The 22010-nt window shown below is 45.0% G+C and overlaps 1 protein-coding gene across 1 annotated transcript; it reads right to left on the minus strand.

Annotated features, from left to right (window-relative positions):
* CCRL2 (C-C motif chemokine receptor like 2) lies at positions 1-1165 on the minus strand. The gene has a single exon (XM_079114250.1). It carries the CDS (start codon positions 1116-1118, stop codon positions 66-68), a length of 1053 nt encoding a protein of 350 aa, XP_078970376.1. The 5' UTR covers positions 1119-1165; the 3' UTR covers positions 1-65.
* Positions 1166-22010: the final 20845 nt, after the last annotated feature.

The following is a 22010-nucleotide window of genomic DNA, read 5'->3' on the forward strand; positions in this document are numbered from 1 at the left end:
ATTTGCACGAAACAATGCAGAGTGAAAGTTCACATTTATTTGTTCCACTGTTGGTGTTAGCTGGTTCACATTTCAGTGCAATAGTCTTGATCTTGCCTTGGTGTACCTGGGGCAGACCCCTCGCTGGGTTGAAGCGAGGTGTCCTTACACCAAGGGAACAGGCTGCAGAGGTATCTCCGAAATGCCCTGTCCAGAAACACATAGAGAAGAGGGGTGACGCAGCAGTGGGCGATGGCCACGATCTCTGTGACCTGGACGCTGGTGTCCAGTTTGTAGCTGCTCTTGCAGTCACGTAGGGAGAGGTGTTCTTTGAAAGCAGACAGGAAGAGCGCGATGTTGTAGGGCGCCCACATCAGAAGGAAGACGGCTGTCACAGCAAATGCCAGCCTAGAAAGCTCAGACGGACTCTCCCTGAACCTTCGCGGTCTTCCCATTCGCACGTAGCAAAATATAAAAACAAAAAGTGGGAAAACGAGCACCAAGATGTTCATCTTCAGGGTCAGAAAGTGCTTCCAGAAGGTCTCATCAGCTGGCAGAAAGTAAGATCTGCTCAAGGAGCACCACTTGTATTTCTGGAATTCTGTCTGAGGTTCATAAAACACACATTCAGGCAAAGTGACCAGAATGGCCACTACCCACATCAGGACACTTGTCATCACTGTGCCCGGCACTGTCTTGGAGGCAGGACATCTCACGTGGAAAGTCACCACGTACCTTTGCACCATCAGGAGGGTGTTGAAAAGTGCCTCACTGAACACACTCGCCGAGCGGAGTCCAGCGAAAACCCGACACAGGGCATCATCCACGCTTCCGCCCTGCAGAGCAGTGTGAGCCCAGAAGGGCAGGGACAGCAAGACACCCAGACTGGAAATGGCCAGGTTCAGAAAATAGATCTTCTCCACCTGTTTCAGTCCTTTATATTTGACCAGGACAAACACAACCAAGGCATTTTCCAGGAGACCGGCCACAAACAGGGTGCAGCTGAGCTGCAGCACTTGCTGGGCGGAGAGCACCTGGGCCACGAATCTGTCACATGTTTCCACCTCGTCGTTCTTCAGATCCCCCTCGATGAGGACGTCATACTCGTCATCCTCCGGGGCCGCTGTGTAATTATCCATTTTCAGGCAGCCCTGTGGAGAAATGAGAGGTTATTTCCTCTGTATTATTCCAGAGGAAACCACAACCAGGACTGGCACCCACACAGCCGCGCTATCCCCTTGCTGATGCTTTATTCTAGCCAGAGAAGGTCTACGACCCAGAAGACTGAATGAAAAACTTCTTTAACACGTGCCCACCTCCCGGGGGCAGCGACTGTTCTCGTCTGTCCCTTAAGTACTTAGTGGTGTGCTAGGTGCCACTGGGCATTAAAGTAGGCATGACATCATCTTCACTTAATTTCTTCTGGTAGCAAGAAGGCTAGCCTACTTGGAAACAATAGCTAAGAAAACACACGATTAAAGAGAACCCAAGACGGTAGCTTAATGGCAAGAAATTGCCTAATTGGCATAGGTCTTAATTTCTATGTGTTCCAAACGTTTGCTCACCCCTGAAACAGCTTCCTGTGGCAGGCTGAGATGTATTTCTCTCGAAGGAGGTAAACAAATGTTTGCAAAAGTGAAACCATCCTGCGCATCCCCATGGAGGGGACTTAGATGACTTACCACTTGACTGAGTTCCTGGGGGGAGGGGCGCCGGCTCTTGACCCACCATCCGGGGAGCCGTGGGAATTCCTGGGGCAGAGGGAAGACTGCTTCCTTCTGAGCAGGCTGGTTGTGACCTTCAGGGGCAAGAGGAGAGGCTGTTATTCCCTTGGTGGCTCTGCCCCTTCAGTCCCAGATCTCAGGGAGCAGCTGAGTTCAGCAGCAATTGAATGTTCCCCGGGCCTGGGGTGTCTCTTAAGAGCCTCTGAAAGGAACTGGGAACTTGTTTCCTCCTCCCCTCTTCCCCTGCACCCCGCCTTTGATTTCCCCGCGGCCTTTAGACAGCTGTCCTTCTGCAGCGGTAGATAAGGGAACTAAGCTACTGCTGCTTCCAGTGATAGTTGGCCAGTGACGTCAGGGTGCTGAGAAGCACCGAGACCCCTCTGGCTTCTGATGTTAGCACTCTGAATAGGTGGCAGCTACCAGAGGAAGAGCATGTCTTTAGTCACCAGGAGTGGAGACCTGAGGGTCCTGACCCTCCAAGACAGCATCTTGTCCCTTCTGGCAGGCGTCCACTCCCCACATCAGTGCCAAACCTGCCCTGAGAGCCACCACCAGTGGGGTGCATTGGGATCTTTCTTGCTGTTTTTGAGAGGCACCGTGTGCTTTGGCTGAGGGTCTAAGAGGGAAAATGGAAACCACAGAGTGAAGTCAGTTGGGAAGGAGGTTGGGGACAGAGATGGGGTGTCAGAGCCTGTAAGTGCAGGGCTGCCTGGGCATTTGTGTCCAGGACGTCAAGGAGTGCCGCAAGCACCGGAAGCCCTCAGTGCTGGGTCATCTGGGGCAGCTGACCCTGCTCTGTGAAGAACCCAGCGGAGGAAAATCCCATGTGAGGTCATGGAGGTGACTTCAAGTTAGGTGGGAAAGACGGTGAGGAGGATGAGCGTCACCTCAGACTGAGGCTGCGGGTGGAGAAAGGAAAGAGGAAGGAAACGGAGCGAAGGGCCAGACCTGGAGTGGTGGGAGGGGCCAGGGGATGGCATGGAAGGCGGGCGAGCTGAGAAGAGGAACTTGCAAGAACTGAAAAAATGTGGATGCACTTCTGTTGGGTCAATGACTCTTGGTACCTGGGATCCACCTGATTTGGGAAACAGTCCTACCTGTAAGCCTGGCATTGATGTCTCTGGTTCAGTGACATCCTTTATATCACTAAAGATGCATCTGAAGTAGCAGTGGTACAGGACAGTGTACCTTCAAAATAGGAACAGGTTAAGAGAAAGATAAGCATAAAAAGAGCAGGGCAGGGGGCGAGGGAAGAATAGAGTTACCTTAGATTAGGTAGAGGGAGTACAGGGAGGGGAGGGGTCTGGGGGTAGGAAGGATAGGAGAGTGAATCGACATTATTACCCCATGTACATATAGAACTATATGACGGTGGGAGTCCACATCATGTACGACCAGAAGAATGAGAAATTATATTCCATTATATATGATGTATCAAAGTGCATTCTACTGTCATGTATAAACTAATTAGAACTAATAAAAAATAAAGTACACATCTCTACACACACACACACACAAAAGTACATGGTACTTTTTTTGTGTGTGGTCCTGGAACCCAGGGCCTTGTGTGTGCGAGGCAAGCACTCTACCAACTGAGCTATGTCTCCCACTCAGTGCCTCGTATTTTAAACAGTAAAATTAAGTGCACAGGTTAGCAACAAATTCTGATCTTCTGACTCCTTGGCAAGTTTTTCTTTCCCTCCCTCTTTTTTGTACATAATACTGTCTCTCATTATTTAATATCATCATTAATGTAATTATTATTTTCAAGAACATGAGAAAATATTATCACCAAAAACAAACAAACAAAAAACCAAAAAAACCAAAAAATGGAGCCCAGACAGATGTGTGATGGGACATCAAGCGTCAAGCATACTGATGGCACAGCAGACACAGGTTGGAGCAGCAGGAAAACTGGCTGTGAGACATTCCCAGTGAGTGAGTGGTGTCGCCAGGACCTGGGAACCTCTGACCTCCGGCTGGTGGTGGCTGTGGCTCTAGGGTAGGAGGATTCCCTCCTTCTGGGGTCTCACTGCCTCCTGCGGCAGGTGACTTCCAACCACACCAGGACCCTGGAAGGTGGGTGGCTAGGTGAGGGTGGCTCAGAGGTCAGTCACAGGCAGGGGAGGGCGAGTCAAGTCAGACTTGAAACTTGAACAACCCCATGAGTATACACATTGCTCATTAGATGGTGGACGGGGAAAAAACAGCAGGCAGGCACTTCATACACTACATGTCACAGAATCACATGAGATTTGAAATTTTCCAAACTTTCCCACCCTAACTTCCCAATTAGTATGGCTTTCACTTTCAGTATTGTTTTGTTTTGGCTTGATTCCCAGCGTTCTGCTTACTCACACTCAAGCCCTGGGATTCCTGAAGCTTCTTCTAAATTGGTAGGAAGGAGAAGCTCAGAGATCTAAAGCGAAGGCACAAGGACAGTTCCATTTATCATTCCAATATCTGGAACCAAATCAAGCTATTGTGTTAGTCAGTTCTCTGTCACTGTGACAAAATACCCGAGATAATCAACTTAAAAACGAGAAAAGTTGGCTTACGGATTTAGAGGTTTCAGTCCATGGTCACTTGCCCCTGGGGCCTTTGGGGCTGTGGTGAGGTAGCTCATCCTGGTAGGAAAACAAGACTGAGATAGCTGGAAAGTGAAAAAGAGAGACAGGTTCCCTTCCACTCAGCTCCGCCTCTTAAAAGTTCTTCCACTTTGCCATAGAACCACAGGCTGTGGACCAAACCTTCCACATGTGTGTGGCCTTTGCAGGGGAGGTCACCCAGGCATAGCAGCCATCCTTGCTGATGAAACTCCAGCACATTCTGTGGCTTTGGCCTGTGACTCACAGACCTTATCCTCGAGGGTCTGGGTTCCTCCTTATCATGGCCTTCAATCCCAGTTTTGGCCTAAGAATCCATCCCTTCATACTCTGGCTCCCGGCTTCTTGAATTTCACCCATTCGTGCAACAAATATTTAAGAGGGTCTTGCAGGTGCCAGCTCTGTTCTAGGTGCTGGAGATCCATCAGTGAAGATCACAGCCCCAAATCCCGACCTTCACTGGCATGCGCTCAACAGACAAAAACCAAAGAAGTAAGTCAATCGTAGGTTGGTAGGAAAGAAGCGCCCTGGGAAGAGGATGCGAGGAAGGAGAATGAGAAGGGCTGGTGGTTGGGTAGTCCAGGCAGCCTTGCTGAGAAGGTGGGCATGGGACCATCAGACCCAATGGTTACAGTTTGTTACCTCATCCTTTCTTGCTACCGAGTTCTTACAGCAGGGAAGCTGAAAACACACTGGGTGATAATCTTAGGAATAATCTTATGGAAGAGGCAGAAATGTTCTCCATATCGTATTGACCCCCAATAAATAAATTTAAAAAGCAGAGGATAAGACCCACGAGTTGTCAATGTGCTGCTTTGCAGCTCCCCATCTTGGTCTTGCTGTGATTACAGAGCCGGACCCTGTGAGCTCATCTCCTTTGCCTGCTGCTCACGAGACATGGGAAGGTTACAGGAAGAGGCAGGGTCTTCAGTTTCTGACTCCAGGATTTGTTTCTGTTTTATTTTTGCCCCTCAAGATGATTTGCCTGTGCTGTGTGGAGACCCGGTGGTACCCACCCTACAGTGAATTTTGCAGACACCACATGCTGTGATTTGGATATAGTTGGAGTGTGTTTCCTAAGGGTTCATGTGTTGGAAGCTCCGTCCTCAGAGTGGTGATGTTAAGTGGTGGTGGAACTTTTAAGAGGTAAAAGTGAGTTGATGTAAAAGAACAAGATTGGCCTCTCCCAGATTTCTGGCTTCCTGTCCAGCCATGTGCTCTCTCCCTCTCCCACACTGATGTCATGACCTTGAACTCCAAAACTGTGAGCTGTATTAAACTCTTTTCTTCACAGAGTATCTGACTTTAGGTTTTTTGTTATAGCAACACAAAACAGACGAATACACCACAAGAGGTGACTTGCTGTTGAATTTCACTGGCACCTAGTGGATAGTCTTCTACTGAGTTTCGCTGGCCTCTGAGAATAGCTTTCTTGACAGAGGCAGGCTGGGAACCCAGAGTGCCCACTTTCTTGTGAATCTCACTGGAACCCTTCAGGCAGTTTCCTGCTTACCAGCACCAACCTGCAGCACCTCAGCAAATTTCTTGATCACACAGTGGCTCACAGCTGTACCCTCTCCAACAAGGTCTGCATCAACCTGGGGAGGGACAGCATCTTCCAAGCTCTTCCTTCCTATGTGCCCCACCTCTGCCTAGAGGTGGTGGCTGCTCCCTACATCTGCAACTCCTTGTTCCTTAGGGTTCTCCTTACTCTTTTAGTGATTTATCCGCTCATTACATTTAATGTCCATTGTTCAAATTACTGGTGTGTTTTCTGTCTGTTTAATTGACACATATAATATTAAATTCAGTTCAATAGCAGGATGGGAGAAGGCTAGGGTGACTAATGCTAGCAGAATGTTATTTTCCAGAGATCTAGCTTGACACTGAGAAATGGATATGAGAAATGAATTGTTTAAAATTCTGATAATTTAATCTATTCCTTACAACGGCTTCTTCTGATATCAGTCCTCTCAGATGATCTCTATTTAATTTTCATTAGCAAATATTACAACATTGCAGAAAATTAGGAAAGTATTGGGGAAAGAATCTATGATAGGGATATTTCCAAACAACAGCTATTATAATTTTAAAATATCTTTGCTTTTGCTTTTTTTTTTTTTTTTTTTGATACTAAGGATTGAACTCAGGGGCACTCAACCACTGAGCCATGCCCCGACTCATTTTTTGTATTTTATTTAGAGACAGGGTCTCACTGAGTTGCTTAGCACCTCGCTTTTGATGAGGCTGGCTTTGAACCCCCAATCCTCCTGCCTTAGCCTCCCAAACCTCTGGGATTAGAGGTATGTGCCACCGGGCCCAGCTGATTTTTTTTTTTTTTTAGTTGTAGGTGGACACAGTACCTTTGTTTTTTTATTTTATTTTTATGTGGTGCTGAGGCTCGAACCCAGTGCCTCAAGTGTGCTAGGCAAGTGCTCTACACTGAGCCACAACCCCAGCCCCAATATCTTTGCTTTTTGAATTGAAAATGTGTGAAGACTACTTTTAGGAGACCACTAATTTTCTACTGGATTAGTGGTTATTGAGTATTAGATTGAAGGAGTAAATGCCCATGAGTTTCAATTTTAGGAATTCTGAGTATAACTCATCCTGCCTTCAGATTTTCTCCCACATTCTGGCTGATGCCTAAAATTCCACCTTGGTATTTAAATCTCGTAGTAGCTGGGATTCCTGGGAGGGCAGCAAAAGGGAGATGATGCTTCTAAAATAGAATAATATCAATATTCGACCCTGGAAATACAGATTTTATATGTACTTATGGGGAGAGAAATTTTTAACTATCCCCTAAAACAGATTTTTTTGCGATGCAAATTGAATTTATTCTGCAGTATGCTAAAAGATGTGTGCAGGGGACTTGCCTGAGATATGTTTTAAAAATAACTGTTTTAAACAAATTAAGCACATTTCTTTATTACAGGACTTCTCAAAGCTCTCACTATGCTGATGGGTATTCTGATGCTCCCTGAAGAAGGAGAAGGAGCAGCGTTTCCCAGCCTGAATCATGAAGCACCACCCCGCTTTTTTCTTCTCTTTACTTATTTTTAATGGACGAACAATAATTGTGTAGGTTTATGAGGTACCACGTGATGCTGAGATCTGTGTTAACATTATAGAAACAATCGAACTAATTAACATATCCTTCGCCTCACCAACTTAACACTTTTTTGTGGCGAGGATCTTAAAAGTGTATTCTTTGAGCAATTCTGAAATATGCAATATGTTATGTGATGAACATGCAGCGCAGCGGATCATTCCAACTTCCTGGTCCAGCCTCTCTGAGATTTTGTACCATTTGATCTTCTTCCCTTTCCCCACCTTCCCCCCTGCTCAGGCCCTGGTAGGCATTTTTCGACTGTTCAGTATGAGATTGACTTTTTCAGATGCCACCGGGAAGTGAGATCATACAGTGTTTGTATTTCTGTGCCTGGCTCCCTGTCCCCGCTTATCCTGGTGTCCTGTAGTCCCATCCCTGTTGTGTGTGACAGAATTCCCTCCTTTGTTAATGCTGTGTGGTATTGAGCAGAGGAGCTCAGCTACCTCTTAATGTACTGATTTGAAGAGGGATTTCTGGGGCATAGGGTCAAGCTATTTTTGGTTTTCTGAGGACCCGCCATACTATTTTCTAATGTGGCTGTTCTAATTTACATTCTCACCATCTCCTTGCCAACACTTGCTATCACTTGTTAAGAGCTAACAGGGGCGAGGTCATGTCTCACTCTGGTGTTAACTTGCATTTCCCTGATGATTAGAGATATTGAACAGTTATTCCTGTATCGATGGGCCATTTACATCTTCTTTTGAGAAAACAGTTGCTCTGGTCCTTTGCCCATTTTTGAATTAGGTTCGTTGTTTTCTACTGTTGAGTTGCTTGAGTTCCTCATATTCTGGATCTGAGTCCCTTATCTAGTGTGTGATGTGCCCATCTTCACTCCCAACCCATGAGTCCTTCCCTCTGTTCACCGTCCCCCTAGTGAGGCAGAAGCTTTTCAGTGTGGTACCATCACGTTTGTCTGTTTTTGCTTTTGTTACCTGTGCTTTTGGAGTTTTAGAGGTCATTGCCAGACTAAGGTGGGGAGCTGTGCCCCTGTTTAGCCTTAGAGTTTCAGGTCTGATGTTGAAGACCTTAGTCCATTTGAGTTGACTTTTGTATGTGGCATGACAGAAAGGTCTAATTTCATTCGTCATGTGGTTTTCCAGTTTTCCCAATGCCATTTCCCAACACCCCCCCCCCCATTTTTATTTGCTTATTTATTTATTTTAATTTTTTTCATTGTATTTGTTCTGTTTAGTTGCACATGACAGTAGAATGCATTTATACATCTTTTTTAGGTCATTCATAGAGTGTAATCTTTCATTTTTCTGATTATACATATTGCAGGATCACATCGGTCATGCAGTCACACATGGACCTGAAGTGATGTCTGCTTCACTCCACTCTCATTCCTTCCCCCATACCCGTCCCCTCCCTTCACTCTCCTCTACCTAACATAAAGTAACTCTATTCTTCCCTAGCCTCCCCGCTTATTGTGAATTAGCTAGTTCTGTGTCACTGTTCCTCCATCAGAAGACAGTGTCCCACCCACATAAATATAGTAATCTCGTACTAGACAAAGGGCCCAAAACATACGTTGGAGAAAAGATAGCCTATTGGACAAATGGTGCTAGGAAAACTGGAAACTCATATGTAACAAAATGAAATTAAACCTCTATCTCTCACCTTGCACAAAAATCAACTCGAATTGGATCAAAGACTTTGGCACTAGAGCAGAGACCCTATGCCTCGAAGAAAAAGTCGGCCCAAATATTCATCATGTTGGCTTAGGACTTCACTTCCTTAACAAGACTCCTAAAGTGCAAGAAATAAAATTAAGAATCAATAAATGGGATGGATTCAAGCCAAAAAACTTCTCAGCAAAGAAAACAATCAATAACATTAAGAAAGAACCTACAGAATGGGAGAAAATCTTTACACACGCACCTCAGATAGAGCTCTAATCTCCAGAAGATATAAAGAACTCAAAAACTTAACACCAAAAAGCAAATAACCTAATCAATAAATGAGCTAAGGAACCAAATAGACACTTTACAGAAGAAATACAATTGATCAACAAACACATAAAAAAGTTCATCATCTCTAGTAATTAGAGAAATGCAAATCAAAACTACTCTTAAGATTTCATCTCACTCCAGTCAGAATGGCAATTATCAAGAATACAAGCAATAATAAGTGTTGGAGAGGATGTGGGGAAAAAGGTGCATGCATACATTGCTGGTGGCACTGCAGATTGGTGCAACCACTCTAGAGAGCAGTATGGAGATGCCTCAGAAAACTTGGAATGGAACCATCATTTGATCCAGCTATTCCACTCCTCCATTTTTACCCAAAGGACTTAAAATCAGCATATTACAGTGATGTAGACACATCAATGTTTACAGCAGCTCAATTCACAATAGCTGAACTATGGAACCAACCGAGATGCCCTTCAACACACACACAAATATACACAGTGGAATATTACTCAGGCTTAAGGAAGAATGAAATTATGGCATTTGCAGGTAGATGGATGGAACTAAAGAATATCATGCTAAATGAAATAAGCCAATCTCAAAAATGGATGAATGTTTTCTCTGATAAGTGGGTGCCAATCCATAGTCGGGGGTGGGTAGGGAAGAATGAAGGAACTTTGGATCATACAGAGGGGAGTGAGGGGATGGGTGGGGTGGGTAGGGATGGGAAGGATGGCAGATTGAGACAGACATTATTACCCTATATACATGTATGAGTACACGTGTGACTTGGCTCCATGTGCAGCCAGAAGAATGAGAAGTTACGCTCCATTTGTGTACAATGTGTCTAAATGCATTCTGCTGTGGTATATAATGAATTAGAACAAATAAAAAAAGTTAAAAACAGGAAGAAGACCGTCCCACCATGTGGTTTTGGGTCTTATTTTTGCTAATGTGGTTTATCACATTGATTCACATCTGTGAACCATTCTTTTATCCCTGGGATAAATTCTGCTTTATAGTGAATGACATATTTAATGTGTTGTTGAATTCAGTTGACTGAGGATTTTTGCATCTATATTTATCAGGGATATTGACCTGTAGTTTTCTTATAATGTCCTGGTCTGACTTTGATATCAGGGTAATGTTGGTCTCGTAAAATGAGTTTGGAAGTATTCCATCCCCTTCAATATTTTGGAAGAGTTTGAAAAGGATTGGTATGAGTTCTTTAAATGTTTTGTTAAATATAACAGTGAGGTCATCGGGTCCTGGGATTTCCTTTGATGTGACTTTTTGTTATTAATTCAATCTTTTTACTTGTTACTGGTCTGTCCAGACTTTCTATTTCTCCCTGATTCAGTCTTGGTAGATTGCATGCTCCTAGGGATTTATCCATTTCTTTTAGGTTGTATAATTTTTTTTGTGTGTGTATAGCTGTTCATAGCAGTCTCTCATATTTCTGAGATATGATTCATCCCCTTTCATTTCTAATGTCATTGAGGGACTGGAGTTGTTGCTCAGTGGTAGAGTCTTGCCTAGCATGTGTGAGGCACTGGGTTTGATTCTCGGCACCACATATAAATAAATGAATAAAATAAAGATCTATCAACATCTAAAATATTTTAAAAATAGCATTTGAGTCTTCTCCCTCTTTTTTATTTGTTAGACAAAGGTTTGTTTAGCTAAAATTTTGCCAATTTTGTTTATCTTTCAAAAACCCAACCTTTAGTTTTGCTGATCTTTTCTCTCTTTTGTTAATTTCTCCTTTGCTCTTTGCTATTTCCGTCTTCTGCCAAGCTTGGTCTTACTTTGTTGGTCTTTTTCTAGAAAGTTCCTTGAGGTATATTAGATTGTTTATTTGAAGTCTCTCTTCTGTTCTGATGAAGGTGTTTATTGCTATAAATTTCCCTCTCAGGACTGCTTTTGCTGCATCCCAAAGTCTCGATGTTATAAATTTGAACCTCATATTTGCACAAGGGTCAGGCTTTGATTCTCAGAGGAAGTTTTCCCCTGACCACTTAGAGACTAGACAAGAAGGGACCAGCTTCCTGGTTGTCTTCCTCTGCATGTGATGAGTTCCTTGCAGTTCACCTTTTCCCAAGTGCTAGCTGTGTGCCGGCATCTGTCAGTTTCAGCTTCTTTCTCACAGAGTCCAAGACTTTGCTCTCTGTCTCGAGGTTGCTGTTATATTTAGTAGTCCTTTTTTAAAAAAAACATGTGTGTGGTCTTTGGTTTGTCCACATCAGACAGTGACCAAAATGGTAAATATCCATGAACAATGTTTCCATGACTATTTGTTGGAGAAAATAATTGATTCATGTCACAGGTATTTAGTGCTTCCTGTCTTTTAATCTTTCTTTTGTCCTTCTGTATCCACCCTCCACTCTTGTCCACCCTGCTCTATGTCCAGGGACACTCGCCTTGTTGAGGACAGGTTCCTCTGTCTTTAGTTGTTTAGTTGGGCTTGGTCAGTGAGGAGATTTAGGCAGAAGGGGAAGTCAGGGGACTTGGCCCCTGACTCCCTCCTGGTGTGCTCTCAGAAGCTGATGTGTCCCTGAACTTAAGGGAAGAGTTTCAGAAGGGTCCTCCTCTTGCCTCTTCCAGGCTCACAGTGGGACTAGCGACTTGCTCTCATTAGCCCTGGGTATCCCACCTGCACTGCGGTTCCCTGTACCCCATCCACATCTTTGTAAGATGTCCTCTCATTAAGCTTTCCTCAGTTGACCTGCTTGCATATGCCACTTGGGTCTGCTAGGATCCTGAAGGACACATCTCCCAGGTGCATTGCGTCCTGGGGGGATGTGGTCAGGAACATAGCTGGTTCTATCTCATGGAGACATGAGCAAAGTTGGGGAAGCATGCAGGAGTCATGGGTTCAGCCAACAGGGCACCTGGTTTCCCAGGGTGGGTATCATCCTGGCTGGAAGCTTGAATGGGTTTTAGCCAGGTCAGGCGTGGGGGCCTCTTTCCTCCTAATGACTTTTCTTTTTAGATTTTTGAGGGACCATTTGCTTGTCTCTTAGAGATGGGACAAGGGAAGGGAACATTATAGAACTCAAGGTGGTGACATTTTACTGCTTTTTGACATCTGTGACTGATTTTTGGTGTAAAAGAAAACTGAAACAAAGAATAGATTATTTTGGATTGGGTTCTTGGGAATCCCTGGCTCTGAGAGGGACAGGTGTGTATGGGAACTTGCTGGGCAGGACTTCCGGCAGACATACCTGTCTGGGGTGGCATGAGGGTCAGGCACAGGGAAGAGTGGCCTCAAGGTGGTAAAACTGAGTCCTCTGCCCTCAGGAGGAGCCCTGGAACTGAAATGGCCCTCCAGGGTTGCCCTGGCTTTTGGAGAGTGACCAGGCCTCTGCACACACCAGCCATTTTTCTCCCCAGTCATCTCCTGGGAAGGGTCTGGCTGGGAAGGTGGCTGGTGGCCAGTGAGGGCACAGTTGTGAGTCCCAGCAGCTCTGTGCACAGCAACCATGGCGGGAGGTGCAGTGGTCAAGAGGGTATCTGGGCAGGGTCCCAGCATCCTCTGTATAGATGGAGGGTTCTGAATTTCCTGCAAATCTCTACTACCCTGAATAACAAGAAATGGGAACCAAAATTTCCAAAGTCAGAGTGTCACAAGACTGTGGAACCCACAGGGCTCGTGCACACCAGAGGAGGAAGACACAGGCCCAACACAGTCACATGCCATTGCTTCACTTGGTCATTTGGTTGATCCCTCACCCATTGTCATGGGAGAGTGAAGAGGAGGGTCAGAGAAAAACTGGGGCTCCCAGCCTCGCTCTTTCAGTTTTTCCTTTGCCTCTTCTTCTAGCTGAAGAGTCTTCTCTCCAGTTTTCACAGATTCAGGTTGGTATGAATAGACACTGGTCCAATGTTATTATATCATAAATGTTTATATGTAGAAGAAATGTTTCTTTTATGAACAAAGTTTAAAAAAAGAGTAATAAACACACTACTTAGCATCCTCGTTTTAAAATATTTCCTTTAATAAAATTAAAGTGTGACCCATCTTAGTTTTGGTCTTCAGCCTGGGTGACTGCCCTGGGTCCTGCCTGGCCTTAGGCCAAGGCCCTTATGAGCCCATAAGCTGAGACCTTTGAAGGCTCTGCTTCCTTCCTGCCAGCTCTGCCAAGGATGTCCCCAAGCCTCCTCCAAGGCTGCACGGCTTCCCTCCCCAGGCTCTGCAGCCTCATAAGACTTGATTTCAGCCAACTCCTATCTCTGTCCCAGAGTTCATGACCCTCACCTCCTTCCTGTCTCCAGGATTTGGCCACACTCTCTGGAAAGGATCTTAAAAAGGTGCTTCCATCCCAGTAAACCAGGAGTTTTGAACTACAAAGCTGATCCTGCCTTCTCCAGAACTTGGGGACAAAAGTCATATTTTTCTCAGGAAAGGTGGAAATACTATCTTATGCTCCTTTGTCAAGTAAGAACTCTGTCAGGCCGGAGTTATCGAGTGATCTTGCCATTGCGATTGCGTCATAGGGCCTGTGGATGTTTTTTCCGCCCTCATCTTGCTTCATGTCTCTGCAGCCTTAGACATCGCTCATGCTTCCTCTTTTTCCCCGAGCGAGCCCTCTTCTCTGGTCTCTATGAAGCCCCAGAGGTACCTCTGCCTTTCTTGACACATCTTGTTCTTTGGAGTTCTTTTGGCTGCTTACAGGCCTCAGGGTTCCATCTGAGCCATTTTGTCCAGCCCTGTGGGTCCACCGTCTGTGACCCCAGGTGCTGAGTTCAGTACCAGCGCATTCAGCTTCCCCCGCCACTGTCTGGGCGCCCCTCAAGGTTTCTAACTCGGCCCGTTCTGAAAACTGAAGCCATCTTCCACACCCTGAAACCAATTACTCCTCTTTTCATGGGGCCCAAGCCTTGGCTCTCTCCCATCTCCCTAAGTCCAAGTCCTTTGTTGTGTTGGAATCCAGGAACTTCTGCACTCAGAGTGCTTCTGCCTGGGCTGAGGCCTCTGCTGGGTTCTGGAACACACACCTGTGTTCTGCGCACACCTCTGCCTGTCTCTGCCTCCACCTTCACTCTTGCCTTCCTTCAATACACTCTTCATGCTGCCAGTGCCAAGTCAGGGTCCCAAACTGGCCTTCGCCCTCTCTTTGGACCCATCTCCACCCACAGCTCCATGCTCAGCATAGTGTGCAAGTCTCTGCTCATCTGTCCTTTGCCTTTCCCCTTCCAGTTCCACTTCCTCCTCCTCCCTTTTCACTTTCCACCCTCAGGAAGTCACTTACGGTCCCCTGAGGTTGCCTCTTCCACAGGCCTCCATATTTTCTCACACGCTGTTTCCATTGACATTCCCCCAACTCATTTCACATAGACAGTTCTCCTTGTGATTCCTCCTGTGGAAGAGACTCTATCCCAGCCCATAAATCTACAGACTGAGAAAGATACCAAGAACGGCCATGATCTAAGGACGCTTTGCCAGTGGGGGGAACAGGGCATCCAAACTCACTGGCCCATTCACGTCACTCAGGAGGCCTGAGAGGGGTGCTCTGACCCTGCTGGACTCCTGTGACGTGAGGGAAGGCAGGTGTGAGCATGAGTGGATGAAAACAAAAGAGGGTTTGGAGGGAGTCTGACTCTGCTGTGGCCAGGCAAAGAATCTAGCATATTCTTTGAGTCTGGAGTCAGCTGCAGAAATTTTCTAGGGGCCTGCCCCAGACCCCCATGTCTCCCTTGATGTATGCCCTGGGCCCCCAGAATTCCCCCTTGATAAGGCTTCAGCAAGCTGAAAGCACACAGCTCCCACCATGGATGTGGGGGATTGTCTTGTGCGTTATGGGATGTTGGGCAGCATCTCTGACCTTCACCCACTAGGGCCGATAGGCTCTCAGATGTGATAACCAAAATGTCTCCAGATGTCCCCTTGGTGCGGGGCATGTCTCCCCCTCGTTGAGAATGCTGCAGTGGAGGATCAACTGCTGGGCGGGGAAAAGGGTAAAAATCGGCCAGAGAGTGCTGAATGAAAACCAATCCTGTGAATTTTTAGTTTCATCAAAAATCATGGGATTGGATTGAACATATTAGGAAGGGTCAAATGGAACTTTGGATTCTAAAACAAATGCCGCTGAGAATGGGGAATAGATTGTTTGGTTCTAAGACATCTTCATTTATGTTGTTACTACAAGACACCAGGAGGCTCACGCTTGGTTCTCAGGTTTCAGCTGATCCAGGTCAGAAGTCAGTTTGGAGAGGTCAGCCCTGGGCTAGGAAGCCTTCCTACGTGCCTGGACGCACGCACCCTGCACTGTGATGGTCTGTCGGTCCTCTGGCTACCCTCTTAGACATTTACATCATTCCTTGAATTCAGGAACTTGTGCCTATCATAGCCATGGCACAAGCACAGCTTCTCAATAAATATTTGTTGAAAGAATGAATAATTGTCAACTCAAGCAAATCATATGTGCAAATTATAGTGACACTTTCTAGTGCGGTCCTTTATTTACTCCTTGGTAAGAGGAACTGAGCCTCTTTTTTGACCTCTTAAAGTGGGGTGGCACTTTGAGGGGTGCAATGTGATGTTCTTTTATAAGTTCCTTTAGGAAGCAATGCCCCTAAATATAGGCAACCACCTTGTAGTGGAAATGACAGCCACGCATGTACTTGCCCATCTGTGTGTGGAAACCTGTCTGCTCCACTGGAAGAAGCCAATGAGTGAGGAACAGCTGGAAAGTGGAGGGGAGAAGTGCTTCTTCCTGAAAGTGGGAGAAGTGAGCTCCTGCGTTATCAAGGCACTCAAGATGCAAGAAGTAGAGACTGGCTCAGGCTCTCCCAGCAATGAAGTGGAGCCTGGGAGATGGCTGGGGTTGGTCACAGCAAAGAATGAACTGCCAAGCATCAGGACTCAGGAAACCCATGGCCCAGGGTAGCTCTGTGGGGGAAATCTCCCTTGATGGTCATGGGTTTTCTCTCCAGGGCAATTGTGGCCACTGTCTGACTCAGTGGGCCTAGTTAGGATCATCATTTCTAGAAGTGAGAATCTGACTGATTCATTTTGGGTAGCATACACTTAGAATTTGTGATAGGAAAGTAGCCTCTGTGATTTGTGACCACTGCAATGGCCCTTGAAAGAAGGCTAATTCTTTTCTTTTCCTTCTGTTTTATACCCATGCTCACAGCATCTGTCCATCCATAATCCACCCATCTATTCATCTACCATCCATCCATCCATCCATCATCCATCCATCATCCATCCATCCATCCATCCATCCATCCATCCATCCATCCAAGTATATCTAGCATCCATTATTCTATCCGTCCATCATCCATTGTTCTATTATCACTCACTCTATCTACAACCACCACCATCATCATCAGTTCATCTTTGCTGAGCCACTTTAGGCACATGGACCACATCTTGCTCTCTTTTATCTCTGCACATTATCTTTTATCTCTGTAGATCTCGGACCCTCCAGTTGTGTGGCTCCGTATCCAATCTCCTCATCTGTGTTGCACTGCCCCAGAGTGTTCTTAAATGTGCTGACCAATCCAGTTCCCTCTCTGTAGAGGAATAGACTAAACTTGACCAAGGGCTTCTTGCATATGAAATTGACAGTGGTTTGACTACTTGATGGAAAGCACCGTGGGACAGTACAATTCCAACCTAAGGGGGGAATAACCCTTACTAGTAAATTATTAAAATAGCTAACAATTCTAAACCTTCTGTGCCAGACACTATGTTTAGTCCTGAACATGCAATTTCTCATTTATTCCCTTAACAAACCTCTGAGGCAGCTATTATTATTAGTCCCCATTACAGATGAGAAAACTGAGACTTAGAAACAGTAAGTAACTTGCATAATAACTCAGAGCTAGGATGTCCTGATTCCAGAGTCCAAGTCCACTGATATTTATTTATGTGCATGCCAGACTTGCATGGTCCAATACAATAGTTCTGGCCACACTCAAGTTAAATTAAATAAAATTAAAAATTCAGTTCTTCAGTCACACTAGCCACATTTTACACTAGTCTGGTGGCTGCCATGTTGGAAAACAGATATGGAACATGTCCACCTTTATGGAAATTTCCACTGGACATCACTGGGCTAGATAATGTCAATCCCCACCCAGCCCTATCAGGTAAATATTAGCAGTACCCCAAATTACCAAGAAGGAACCTGGCACTTGGAGACTTTAAGTGACTTCCCAAGCTCCCATAGACTCAAGTTGGAACTCAGGTCAGTCTGACTTTTGAGTTCCCACTCTTTTGTCCAGCAGGCTCTGCTCTCTGCCCTGAAGGAAAGATTGAGTTGACCAAGCAACACAGTCCTGATGGAACTACATGTTAGGAAAGCATCATAATTTTCTTAAAAAGTACTGTATGAATAATCTTTTCTTATAGAAGTAAACCTAAGTAGAATTTTTACAGACTATACCAAAATGCTCCCATTAGATTTTAATTAATTAATTTATTTCTAGATGGGGTCTCACTACATTGTTTTATTTTAGGCTGGCTTTGACCTCTTGGGCTCAAGTGATTCATCTAAGCCTCCCTAATAGCTAGGACTAGAAGTCACGGTGCCTGGCTTTTTATTTTTAATATTAACTGTATTGTATTTCATTCAATGCAGTTGAATAGTATGCAGTTTCAAAAAAGGACATTGTCTTTATTTAAACCCCAAATAGCAAATTTTCAGCAACGTTTACTTTGCAGTAGGAGCTGTTTATCTGTTTGTGTGCGTGTGTGCATGTGTGTGTGTGTGTGTGTGTGTGTGTGTACATATTCAGACTATTTGTTAAGCCCTATGAGAACTGCTATTTTAATGCTAACTTTCAATTCCCTGCAGAGTTACCTTGGCCTTGACCGGGGGCTGGCATGAACTGGTGTGGGTGCCCAGTTCTCCAGGTATAATGCTCTATTAGACAGAGTTCCAGTGTCACCGGAGGGACAGGGAACTGGGTGGGAGGAGGACTCTTTTGCCAACATAAGCAAACTCTATATTCATTTGTAAAACATCTCCGACCATTTCCTACACAAGAGACTTGTTCTCTCTTGAATTTGAAATCACCAAGCTCAGCCTGGGCGCCAGACATCCTGCTTCTATTTATTTTTCATTTGGAGAAGAGGGGCCAAAGCATGATTCCAAACCAGAAGTGAAACTGAAAACTTGGAGCCTCAACTATAGATATTTCATAATTGCCAATTAGGTCTAGATTAATATGCTTTAAAAAACCAGGCTTGTGGAAGACGGGGTTACCATTCTGTTATAAAAATGGAGGGGATGAATTCAGACTCCCCCTGGCCCACATGCCATCTCCTTCTGGGCCAGGCATGGCTTTGCTCAGGTCACAATCCTTGATTTCAGTTTGGCTTTAAGCAGTGGTTTTCAAACTTGGCTGTACTTAGCATCACCTGGGAACATTCTTGCAGGCTTATTTGGAGATTCCAGCTGGGGAGTGTAGCCACTTGTATATCTTCCAGTGAAAAACAGTTCTCCTCTATCTGGGAGTGAGTCCACTGAGTGCACAGCTTCCAGAACGCACATGGAGCAGTGAGGGAGGGAGGGGACACTTGCCTACCCAGCCAGATCAGTCGAATCAACCCTGACCATCAATGGGGTGACAGACCCTGCAGCTGGATTGCCCTCACGTCTTACCTGGGTTCCTAATAGAACTACAGGTCAAGTCCACCTGATCAGCTCAGATTGGCTTGGGGCGTGACCTAGTGTCACTATTTGCAAAAGTCTCCCAGTGATTCTCATATGCTGCCAAGACTAAATCAGGGCTGGCCTTCATGAATTCTGGGCTCAACTCCCTGAACGTGTGTGTGTGCGATTATAGGGAGCAGAGAGTTAGAACCTCTTCTACCTCCCCTACTCAGGGGATCATCCCTCGCTGACCATTAGGAAACACCATCCAAAGGGCCAGGACGTGGAACGACCCAGACCTGCTACATCAGAGTGGTTGGAGCTTGAGGTAGACTTCGCTCTCCACCTATGGCACAAGGGGGCTGGGCTGACTGGTCCTTGGCAAACTTTCCATTTTCAAAGTAAATGATTCCACAGGAGGGCTATATGAAAATGAAGAGATAAAGGTCATGGAGAAAGGACAGTGTAAACAATGAACCCACCTACATACCCATCATATCTGATCACGTCAAACACTTTGAATATGCAGGATGATAGAGTGACACATAGAAGAAACTTGTATGGACTATGAAAAATGCATTTTCTAACCTTGTTGCCAGGTTTTGGGTTAAGCACACTGCGGAGACTGGCCTGGGCAGCTGGAACCTTAATTTCACCCCAGGCATCAACCTGCATCCTCAAGTGATGCACCTCTTGTTCTTCGTGATGTGTGAACTGTGCATTATCTACCCTGAGCTGCCACTGAAACACCTCTGTCCACAATTGGAATGGTGCAGAGGCAAATGCTAAACTGCTGAATGTACAAACACTCCTTGGAATTCTCTAGTCAAGATTGGCAGCCCCGCACCCTGGTGGCCTCAGGGGGGCAGCAGAGTCCACGGTTCTTCTTGGGCTTTGCAGGTCCTTTGAATCTAGTTTGAGAATGACTTCCAAGTCTTTCCACTCAGGCTTTAAAAATTTGGTTATCCCCTGAAGAATCAGAAACAAGTCCCCGAAACATGAGAGAACCACAATGGTTCACAGAACTTACAAACTAAGCAGTGACAAGAGGAAGCCTAATGCTTATAAAAATGCTAAATGCTTATAAAAATTATGAAAGAAATATAGAATCCATTAAAGTTTGACTAGATTTTGGGGGAAATATAATGAATTTATAGTGAATTTTATTTCAGAGAGAAGGAGCTATGGAAATGCTTTCGTGTTGTGCCTTCTTTGTCCCCTAAGCCCCAAGGGCCATGACTACGTGAATGGGACTGAAAAGAGCAGGTGGAAGGTCTAGGACTTGCTCCCCGGTTGGCAGCTCCACCTCTAGCCCAGGGTCACTTGTATGTCTCATGCCTTCATGAGAGGGATTAATACTCCAAAGTTATGCTCCTGTTTGGGAATCTGTATCTCTGATGGAAAATAAGTGACCTGTCAACTTAATCATAACACTGGATGTGCCAGGGTGTATTATAGTTGGAACTATTTAAACTAAGGACCCTTGGAATACAGACACACACAGAATCTCAGTTTATAAATTTGCACTTTATTTCTGCTCACCAAGGACATTCACCTGTACTTTGACTTTTTCCATGGCACGTGGAAAAGCCCCTCCTTGACAGTGGCTCCTGGGTGACAGGAGGTGCCTTCGCCCTGGGGCTGGTGAGTGGAGGCAGATCCTGAAGATCATCATGAGCTCAAACTCAAGGAGTAGGGTAAGGCTGCCCACACCCCGGGTAGTTTTCAGCTTGACAACACTGGAGTCATTTAATAAGATGGAAAGGAGAGAAGCCACGAGGAAGGGCCCCATCTGACCTCCTCAGGTGGCTGCCTTCATTGGGGGGCATGGGCCTTCCTTCTCCCTGTCCTTTTCCCTCTAATTGCAGCCACCTACTACCCTTCCTTGCCTCATTCCACCTTCTGACCTAAGAGACGGGAGGCAGTCCTTCAAGTTCAGGAAGGAGAAGCTGCTCCCGGCCAGACCCGGCTGTGCCATCTCCTGCTCCTGTCCGCTGCCTCCAAGCAGGACCATGGCTGATTCCATGTCTGCGGCCCATGACTTGCTCCAGAAGCTGAATGTGCAGCACACTGAAAACCAGCACACTCCAAACTGTGACTGTGACCCAGACAGGCCACCTGGAGTACCTGTCCCCTCTCAGGATAAGAAACACGTGCATAGAAATCCAAAAGTACCCTTTGTCATTGCTGCAATTAAAGCCAAGTCTTTGGGAGGAATTTTAAGTGAAATAAAAGAAGCTGTTACAGAAATTGATCTCCTTCTCATTTATTTTATGCCTTCAGCTCAGGTCTGTGGGTGAACCACCAGACCAGGAGTTGTGTGCTGTCTTCATTTGCAAACAGACAACTGACTCAGTTTTTAAGACCTCCTGACTCTTTTGCTTGAGAAGTAGAATTAAATCTGAATTTAAAAGTTTTCAGGTCCACCCTCAGATGTAACATCTTTAAAGACAAATGGCAATTTGTTTCCGAAAGAAAGTGGACTTTGAAAGATATTTAAAAGGAAATATACTCCCCCCCATTTAAATTAAGTACTATTTAAACTAAGGGTGTTACTTATAAAATATCTTTAACAGATATTTAAAGGTAGAACAATTCTATGTTCTGTTCTCTAAATGTATACTTACTGAAGGAATGAGAATACAATAATATTTATTTATTTATTTATTTTTGCTGTATAAAGTGATAATTTTAACAGATCCATGAAAAGAGAAAATATCTAAGAAAGACCATTAATAGAAGTAGTGGTCACTCAATTCAAATTAATATTAGACAGTTTACAACATTTATAGCTAGTGTTTTAACTGTGTGAACAACATCTAAGTACCTGCATATCTAGTTTTTTAAATTTCACAGAAAATCCAGTACAATATTCAGTGCTTATCATAAAACTATAAAAAATAGCCTTAAGAAGTTATTCAAATGTTAATAATACTATGGTTCTACAATAGGCCTCTTCCAGAGTCTAGTAACTATAGATCATCATAGTAACTATATAAATGTACCAAGTAAACAAAACCGTTATATGCACAACCATACATCATGGTAGGTGGTCATGATTATGA

This window comes from Sciurus vulgaris (genome assembly GCF_902686455.1).
Source record: "Sciurus vulgaris genome assembly, chromosome: 16".
Lineage (NCBI taxonomy): Eukaryota > Metazoa > Chordata > Mammalia > Rodentia > Sciuridae > Sciurus > Sciurus vulgaris.

Coding starts and splice junctions, on each gene's coding strand:
- CCRL2 (XM_079114250.1), bottom strand. CDS start 1,118: ATGGATAATTACACAGCGGCCCCGGAGGATGACGAGTATGACGTCCTC.